Here is a 10,219-nt window from a genome sequence, read left to right on the forward strand (position 1 = left end):
ATACAAAATGTAGCATATGTGGCAACATTATCCACCTACTTCAATGTTACCATGTCCATGCTTGAAATTTCCCGTAAAAACATTACATATAGATGTCTAGTTTATTATTATGAACGTTTATATCGAATAGAATGTAGATCGGTTTTGTATATCGCAAATAACATATACTTACTGTAATTTAATGTTTACAGCAATAGTAGACATATTACATTGGTGTAGTTTCTCAAAATTATGTACCTACGTTTATCTAGAAAAAACCTATTACTATATAGAGGAGATTAATATATTTTTGTTAGGAATGTTCTTCTCCCACTTAGTTACTAATACGTTCTGAATAGAAAATATAACGCTTACGATATTATACGTGTGTTGTTGAAACGTAATTAGCAACGGTTTATTGTGTATAAAATAAAATAAATACCTACTCAAAGTTAATTGGTGTTTTTATTAACATTACCCTTTCATACCTTTCATTGGTTTGAAATAAAAAAAATTAGAGGTAAAATTGCCTTATGTTATCAGATTATCCTGGATAGATTCGGGGAATAAATAGTAGCCTTTAATATATAAATTAATAAGAAGTAGCATTTCTGTTGCTGGAAGCATTAAAAAACGATTTGGTTTTAGAGCGAAATTATTTAAGATTCAAATATACTGAGCAAAAATTTCTTTTTATAATAATTTGACCGGCTCCTTTTGTTGCCATAATATATCAGTTTGTATGGATTTCTGTGGCGAATTGCAAAGATTAACTAAACTTGAGTCGGCTAAATAAAAAAAAAGGCAATCAATTTATAAGAGTTTATATCTAAAATGATTAATCTTAATGCAGTAATTGGATAAAATAAATTGTCGTTACTTCAACGGCGTCTTTAAAATATTTATCGAGGCTTGACTGCCAATTGAATAAATGAATATACTTATTCGCTGTGACATATCAGCTACCTTTATGATAAAAGCCGTCTTAGTCTTACAACTTGATTGCTCAAGACCGCCTAAACAGAGGATATTTAAATGTTCACAAATTAACCTGGTACAATGTGTTCAATTGGAAATTTTTTAATAAGGTCTTTTCATCGGTATAGCGGGTATACCGGAAAAATATGGCATTGCGCTACCTTTTTAAGAATTTTTGTGTTACAAATCGTTCACCTCTTGTTTGCCAACGCAATTGGGCTGCCCGCACCGATGCCATCGCTATGACCATTATTTTCCTCTTTGGTTTATGTAGTTATATATACCCCTAATGAACCGCCAGACCAATTTGTTTTCTATTATCATCTTCCGGTCTATTGACTAGAGTTCAAAGGATGATAGTTAAATCGGTAATTATGATAGAATGAAAATAATTATAACATGATAAAATAGAAATTTTAAAGGACGCGCCAAAAAATATTTGAGTCCGATAGAGACGAGATTATAAAACTTGACACATAGAACAGTTCAGGTTTAAAATACCTAGCTACTTGATTTGAGAGTAATAGTAGTTATTCACCCCGTTGACAGCTATAAAGGTTTATGTTTTTCATTTTTGATTCACGGGTGAATTAAACTATGATAGTTTATTTACCGAAACATGAAAATGGACACATTTTTTAATTCCAGTGTTTCAATTATGACTATTCATTAAAGCTCTCAGTTATTAGGTGAAAAAAAAATTTCTATGTTCAATTTGTCTAAATTTATAATCTTACCTCTTTTAACTGATTGTTTTATTAAATTCTGTTATAGGGCACAAGCAGGTGTATCAAAAATTATTCATAGGGTTTCCTGAACGCATTTTTCTCGAATTTTTGCTGATGGCTACAAAAAACTAATCGATGACAGCGACAAAGTATTCGAGTCGGGAGGAGTGACGACATTTTGTCAATAAATTATAAATTTTGCTCTTTTGGTTAAAATATTTTAAAATTAGTCGGTATATTTTGCCATAAAAATGGCAGATAATGAACAGAAAGCAATGCAGCTGATGGCGGAGGCGGAGAAGAAGTTAAGTTCTTCTAAAACATTCCTCGGGTCTCTGTTCGGGTAAGGACAATGACTTGTTCAATAATTTGTTGATTAAACTATGGTATGATTCATGTTATTCTGCCTAGATTCTACAAAGTTTCAAATATTTAATACGATATTAAACAATTTACACTGTGGTCAATGGTTTTTTGTATGTTATAAAGTAAGATACAATCTCCCAATAGTAATCGTTATTATTCATAATGAAGTAAACATAAATGTCCTTGTAAGCTTTTATTTCTCACTAATCCTATTAACTGTTTAGTGAACGTAATTTGACATGCATATTTACAGTTTTTTTTGCCACTACTTAGCCTATGATTCTCAGTGGATTTCCTATATCGTATCAAATCTTCACTATATCGATAGTCGACCAATTATTTCACTCTGTCATAAGCATACGTAGTCAATTTTTAACTTAAACATTGTTAAATATACAAGAAGGCTAATTGTCTGAGTTTTAATTATTTCAATTAAATTTGTAATATGAAATGTACTAATTTTATAAATTGATATCTAAATACATCTAAATAAATCTAAATTAATACCTTAATCTTCTGTTATAATTTCCTATCTTATGACTTAATATATAATAATATCTCAATAAGTTGTTAATCAATTCACAAAACAAACCCATACTAAATTATAATTGTTTGATTAATATTTGCCTACAAATGTAAAGAGAAAGTCAATCTACATCTGCCATAAGTAGCATTTACAAATGCCTACCATATATTAGGAGACAATGGAAAAGTTTAACAGTGAAAGTCAATCTAACCCAGAAGTATAGTCATATAGAAATATTCACACGTAGTATGAAAGATTATCATGCCATATTTTCATTTGACACTATTATATGTACTGGATTCTACTTCAGATTGAAGCATGTTCACTTATGCTATGATACCTAAAATATTCTATTGCATGCTCAAGCTCTTTTTTATGAGAAGCTAGTAACTTTCTCAAAGAGTTTACACGGTTTGATATGAATATGGAACAACTGATTTAAAAATTCAGTGAAAATTTTTCATTCATGTCTCGGGCTTTGAGCTCACTTAATTAAGCTCAGTATATAATTAAAAATACCAATTTGCACACAAAACAGAAAATCATTAACGTCATCTTTAACATATTCATTTAGCGGCTCGTCAAAAGTAGAAGAAGCAGTGGACTGCTATCTCCGAGCGGCCAATCTATTCAAGATGGCGAAGAAATGGGCGCAAGCCGGGCAAGCGTTCTGCAGCGCGGCGCAACTTCACCTGAAGGCTGGCGTGCGGCACGACGCGGCCACTAACTTTGTAGACGCCTCTAATTGTTATAAGAAGTGCGATCCTAATGGTAAGTTGGAAACAGATCCTTTTTAATCGCCTATAGATCTGCAGTTTGGTTTGGTAGTAGGGGAGCCCAAGAGGGGATTTTGGGATGTACTCGAGCGCGTCAGATTATTATAAGGGAAGGTACCTTACCTACTTACTTAGTTACTTAGTACCTCCAGAAAGTATGAGCAGTTGATATTGGTGGGTGCGCTCACAGGAGCCGCAGGAAATTATAAAATAACGATAATTCTCTAAGGTTACGCTCAAATTGTCAGATTAGCGAAATTTGGAATTTTTATGTTGTAAATAACCCGTAATATCTTTATTTGACGCGCTCGAGTCATATTTTTTGTACATTTTACCTCTTATTCGTAGCCACGAAATTACCATATAAATCGTAAGAATAAGTTATATTTTATTTCAGTAATATGCCAGAGCATTCAAAATATAAAAATCTAACGTGTTTGAGTATTTCCACAGCCCCCTTTTTCTTTTATAATTAAAAAAAAATCAAAAACCTTTTTCCATCCCTAAAATTGAAAACACTATAGAATCATCTTGGGCTCTCCTACTATGGGTAATTAGCTGGTTGTTTAGTACTTCATTAATGGATCGTGGTAGAAGTAAGTAGTTAATAATATTATTGTCTTGATGATGGGTGGCTAGTAACTATTCATTTTGGTTAGAATTCTTCTAACATGCTACTGCTCTGTATTATATTTATAGTACATGACCATGGATACCATTTCGGGAACTATATAAGTGGACAAGAGATAACTCTAAAATAAGACCAAGTATTTCCTATCAAACAGAAAAATAATTCAATTGATAGAAAACCCACAGAGTTATCGAGTACCAAAAAAATTGAGTAACAAAAAAAAAAATGAAAACAAGAGTTAAGTCACAGCAAATTAATTTTATAATCTAATTCTTAGCTGTATGGTATGAAATATGTAATTATATATTTGTCTTGGCTTCCTATCGAGTTATCCTTAATGTATCAATACTCAGTGTTCATCTATTTATAATTAGCACTTTAAAAATGGTATTCACTTGGTGCTAAAGATCACCTTTCTCTATCAAGGTTTGATGACTATTAATTCTGAAATCCTATCCTACTTCCTACTAATATTATAAATGGGAAAGTTTGTAATGATGTGTGCGTGTTTGTTACTATTTCACGCTAAAACAACTGAACCGATTGCAATGAAATTTGCTACGTAGACAGCTGGACAACTGGAATAACGTATAGACAATTTTTTATCCCGATATTCCTACGGGATACGGATTTAGGCGGGTGAAACCGCAGGGTACAGCTAGTTCTTTACACTTTTTAAAAAGATAACCAAAGATGGTTTTAATTCGAAAGCAATGTAATACAACAAAATAAGATAATCCTTATACAACATTGATATTGAATATTTTGTTGTTTTCAACATTCATACTCAAAACTCGAATTTGTCATGTATCAAGGATTATTCAACAGTTGCAAAGTAATCTACTTAGTTATAACGAGGTTGTGATCTCCGCTAAAGTAGGCTATTAATACTTTATGATGTGACTTCATGTCGCGTCAGCTCTGCATCGTGGCAAGGATTCAAATGCCTCCATTACAGTGCATAACAATGTCTCGTTTTAACACGTATTTGTGTCGAAATATTACTTTGACATACATCATGGTTGTAAATATATTCTTTTGCCAACATTTGTATTTAGGTTTAGTATTCATTATTCTAAACTTTTAGAAATTAAAGACTTTTTAACGGATTTTAAACGCGATTTATTCATTATATTATTAACCTGACGTTTCGAACACATTACAGCGAGCGTGGTCACGGGGACAGACTGATTTAATAAACTTTAATGTCTAAATGTATAATATTCGCGTTAAAACAAACACAAGAAAATACTATATTCTAAACTCATTATCACGCTTTTGATATCATATGCCCTACCTGTGTGGATTTACAGTAATGTAATAGTACAATAACTTGTGTGGTAATGGCTTACAAAATATTTCAGGTACCTTAATCGATCTATTACTATGAAACAGATGTGGCTTGCATTCTCCTCATGTGCGTTGAGTTTTTATAGAAAATCATTTATTAATTAAAAAATATGTTTCACTTGACTTTTCAACATTTTTTTTAAAACAATCACGTAAATAAAAGTCCTTAAATAGATATTGTTTCCAAATTTTTGTACTCTATCAGTTCATATTTTTGTTACGAAATTCGCTATTAATAGACAGAAAATAGACCAACATCGGTCATGCCCCAATTATATCGCCTGATTATAATAATTGTTCAAATGGTTCGCAAACTTTCCGATAACGTCATATGGAACAAATGATTAACGGAGACTATCGAGTGTTTTTTTTTTTATCAATTTTACCTCGTGCATTATGTAATATTTATAAACAGATGCCGTTTTTAGCCGCAGATTTTCTCAGTTATTGATACGTTGTTGTCTTTATGTCACAAATCTTATCATCATAAGTAATCGAGATTGAGTAAGGTTGATGGATTTTGCAAGCCTATGATATTGACATGTAATAACAAAAACAACTTATCTGTTTCATTGTAACCGTTTTGGGGATACGAGAATTGTTTCGACATACGAAGAAAATGTCCAAATTCAAATTCAAATTCAAAACGATTTATTGTATGTGAAAGGCCAATTTTACTCAATAAATATTTTTTCTCCATCTATAAGAACCTTCATCTGTATATTTATCTGTTTAAAAGGTACCCTATCTTTATTATCGTATACGTAATCATTTTAACTCTTATCTAGTTTAGTTACAAGGAAAAATAATGAATTTTTATTGAGATTTGTTGCGTTGTATTGCAGTTATAGACGTTGGTTTTCAATCCTTTTTTTTTTCATTAACAGAAGTCCAATATTCTATTAATTTACAGAAGCCGTATCGTGTCTACTGAAAGCAATCGAGATTTACACCGACATGGGCCGTTTCACTGTGGCCGCTAAACAGCATCAAGTATGTAATTGGTTTTTATTTTATATCAACTTTATTTAATAAGCTATATAAAAAAAATAAAATAATATTCACTGTAACTGTATATTCACCTATATCGTTATAGTATCTAGATTACTCTAGAACACTGTGTAGATTCGTCTTTGTGTATCCCAGTTTCCCGTATCCCGTATCCAGTACAAGTATTTGGAACACTCTGGAAGTAGTGACGTAGTCGGCATCTACTACATTCGTTATCCTTCCATTTCCCATATTCTAAAATTATACACAATTCCCGGCATTTTACATCCTACGTTCTGTCCCTTTTTTTCTCAATAATATTCACTCACATTATTAATATTATGTCCCCCCTTTCCGGTATCCTGACAAGTGTACAGCACGCTCTGGAGCCTTCCAGAACGCAGCGTATATGCCAGAGGACTAGAACATTCTCGAACATACCAACAGATCATTGCGTTTTCCTCCTCGGGCCTAATCACATCACAAATGACCTCACACTGAACATTATCGAACCATCCAGATGATTTTGCACTCCTCGTTCCTCATCAACTCCCACATGAACTCGCCCTGAACATTCTCGAACGTTCCAGAACATAGCGGAGCTGTACGAGACGGAGTGCGTGGACCTCGCGCGCGCCATGCAGCACTACGAGCAGGCGGCGGACTACTTCCGCGGCGAGGAGTCCACCTCGTCGGCGAACAAGTGCATGCTGAAGCTGGCGCAGTACGCCGCTCAGCTGGAGCACTACGATAAGGCGATACAGATTTATGAGCAGGTATTGATTCTAGTTGTTAATGTGTAGCAAGTGTGTATTTTGATTTGAAATTTTTAAATTTGTTTCTCTAAAATTATGTTTTATTTATCTTCACAATAACATCAATTTTTGTGAAGCGCACGAATGATGAAAAATTTAACGAGTTAGGATTCAACAACCGTAGCTACGATAAAAAAGTCTATTGAATTGTAATTAAACTGAAGGTTCTTATTTATCTGTTTAATTGCGATAAATGTAAATATATTTTCATAAGTAATGTGCAAACAGAAAAAAAAATAAAAAAAAATAAATTAATCTTCACTGTTCAGATAGCGAAGTCGTCGCTGGACAACAGCCTGCTGAAGTACAGCGCGAAGGAGTACATGTTCCGCGCGGCGCTGTGCCACCTCTGCGTCGACATACTGAACGCGCAGCACGCGCTCGAGAAGTACTGCGCGCTCTACCCCGCCTTCGCCGACACGAGAGAGTGCAAGCTGGTCAAGGTATGCCGCGGACTCTACACTATGACTCTACCTCAGCCCTTTACCTTCTGCCTTCTAGGCCTTGTAGTCTCTGCGCTGTACTCCTCTACCACTCTACTGCCTGGACTCTATCCCTCTACTTTCTTCGCTCTACCACTCTACTGTCTTCGCTTTACCACTCAACTTTCTGATCTCTACCACTCAACTTTCTGATCTCTACCACTCTTTCAGCCCTCTATCACTCTTCTTTCTAATCTCTACCACTATACTTTCTGCACTCGGTCACTCTATTTTCTGCACTCTACGTCTCTACTCTACGTGTTCTATCATTCTATCGGAATATATAACAACATTTAAAATACTAACCTAGCTTGTAATGCAGCTCATAGTGGTATACCCCCACAGATCAGTTTACGATTTATCTTCAATAAGTCAAGATTTTAGTCATAATGCATGTTCCATCTCTCATTCCAGGAGCTGATCGAGCACCTCGAGGAGCAGAACATAGACGCGTTCACCGAAGCGGTGAAGACGTACGACAGCATATCGCGGCTCGACCAGTGGTACACCAGCATGCTCGTGCGCATCAAGAAGCAGATCAACGACAACCCGGATCTGCGCTGAGCGGCCACACGGTACGGGGGCTTGCGCAAACTGGACGGTCATGCTCGTGCTGCGGCGGGACTGGATTTAGGCGGGGGTTTGCGCAAACCGCTTGACATGCAATATATTGTTAGGTGTTTATAGGGGTTTGGCTAAATTTGTTTCGTTTGTTGGTAGGTAGTACAGTTTAGTTGCGAGAGGGTTTGCGCGAACCGCTTGGATATGATTATTTTTTTTTATGGAAATTTTCGGTCAAGTGCTTTTTAAGTTTTAAATTGGTCGCTATTTTTTCAGGTGGTGAAGTTGGTTTGCGCAAATCGTTTGTGTGCTATGAGTTTTAATAACTGAGTTAATTTGATGAACTGCTAGTTTTTTGCTTATCTTGACCAAACTGTTTCGATCAAACTTCGTGAGCTAATATATTGCGAGAATATTTTAAAAATCTCGACAATCTTGTGTTATCTTTTGTAGCCTCTTCTTCTTTCATAATCTTTACTTCATTCTACGACCTTACGTCTCAACGTAGATTCGTATTAAGAATGACACAATACGGAAGTTTGTGCAAACCTATGCTTGACCTGAGCTTTTTACTCTATTCTTCTAAATCCAATAATGTTGCAGCTACACGATCGGTCGGGTTTGCGCAAGTAAAGGATTTAAAAAATTACGATTAAACAGAAATACGATTCGACGAGAAATCATGTAAAATATACAATATCGCGCTATTTGTTTCAAAGTCGGCGTAAATAATTTTCATGTAGAATATAATGCGCCTACTCATTGTATTTGATAGATTAGGACACTTACACTGCTGGCCATAGAAATGGAAAGGAATTGATAGAGCGAATTGTTAATTTTAGTGCGTTTAAAAGACAGGTGTGAAGTAAACTGTTCTGAATATAATTTTTATGCATTTATACAATTTACTCGATGTTTGTTAGAAGCAAAATATAAAATAAAGCACATTTACATCAGTAAATTAGAATAATAGAAGATGTGCAAAAAATGACTACGTAAATTTTTGGAAAACAAACTTGTAATCGCTCTATTTGTAGAAGTGTCAATTAGTGATGAGGAATATGTTTATTGATCACAAAATGTAATAATTAAAAAAATGCCTCATACAAAAACTGTCACAAAGTATTATATACACGATACGGTTCAAATTTCATACATTTTTAATGGCCAATAGTGTAATGAATTAGTGAACGAGTTCTAATATTTGTAAAATAGTTGTTAAGCGAGTTTTTTTCTAATGATATCGGATAGGATGCACTGCTAACTTTGATAAGTACACGTAATAAACGAAATTAAATGTTATTAAAGGTGTACGCATTTTTTTTGGCCCGATGTGTATAATGTTGATTTTTGTAGAGCAATAATGTTTTAGATTTCCTTTTTCTATTTCAGATTGGGGCCTGTTCTCATATACCTAGTTTAATTGTCGTATGTAATTATATAACTATTACGTTGTTGTAAATATTATATGTTTTATAAATTTTCGTTATTAATAAACATATTTTTTTTGTTTCGTTTTGTTTTTTTTTTGTTTTTAATTTTGATACTATATGTTTTCCTTTTTTTCTTGTGTTTTTGTTTTTGGTGAAGTGGGTATTAAATCAAGAATGATTTATTAAACTACCCTCAAAGTCAATCGGTGTGAATATGAGATTATCTGAAGAAAATATTTTATTTATGTTACCTTGTTCCTTATAAGTATTATTATAATATATACTATTGTAATCGGTGTAGAGATGTGAGGTTCCAGACAAATTTCTAACTCCTTTTTATGACTAAAATTTTAAATGCAGTTCGTAGCCTAAATCAATGGTTATATATCTATAATTTAAAAAATCATTCCTACTTACGACTTGGTGTAAACATCTGATGAATTTAGTATTACTGAGTCATTTTTAATATAAATAAATAATGTGAAATAGTCAAAAAGTTCCGTGATTTAAAATTTGGCATAACCCGCTTCATAGATTATTTGAAATCGACTTCAAAAAAGGAAGAGGTTATTGAATCGACTGTATTTACATATTTTTTGTGTTT

At 33.6% G+C, this 10,219-nt stretch overlaps 1 protein-coding gene across 1 annotated transcript; it reads left to right on the forward strand.

Moving 5' to 3' along the window:
* The first annotated feature begins 1,824 nt into the window (after positions 1 to 1,824).
* LOC119828922 (alpha-soluble NSF attachment protein) lies at positions 1,825 to 9,702 on the forward strand. Its single transcript, XM_038351238.1, has 7 exons — positions 1,825 to 2,028; positions 3,152 to 3,348; positions 6,248 to 6,327; positions 6,915 to 7,100; positions 7,409 to 7,582; positions 8,036 to 8,196; positions 9,575 to 9,702. Exons 1-6 carry the CDS (start codon positions 1,937 to 1,939, stop codon positions 8,183 to 8,185), a joined length of 879 nt encoding a protein of 292 aa, XP_038207166.1. The 5' UTR covers positions 1,825 to 1,936; the 3' UTR covers positions 8,186 to 8,196; positions 9,575 to 9,702.
* The last annotated feature ends 517 nt before the right edge of the window (positions 9,703 to 10,219 follow it).

This window comes from Zerene cesonia, chromosome 9 (genome assembly GCF_012273895.1).
Source record: "Zerene cesonia ecotype Mississippi chromosome 9, Zerene_cesonia_1.1, whole genome shotgun sequence".
NCBI lineage: Eukaryota > Metazoa > Arthropoda > Insecta > Lepidoptera > Pieridae > Zerene > Zerene cesonia.

Coding starts and splice junctions, on each gene's coding strand:
- LOC119828922 (XM_038351238.1), top strand. CDS start 1,937: ATGGCAGATAATGAACAGAAAGCAATGCAGCTGATGGCGGAGGCGGAG. Junction 6,328..6,914: donor TGGCCGCTAAACAGCATCAA/GTATGTAATTGG, acceptor CGAACGTTCCAG/AACATAGCGGAGCTGTACGA. Junction 7,101..7,408: donor CGATACAGATTTATGAGCAG/GTATTGATTCTA, acceptor TTCACTGTTCAG/ATAGCGAAGTCGTCGCTGGA.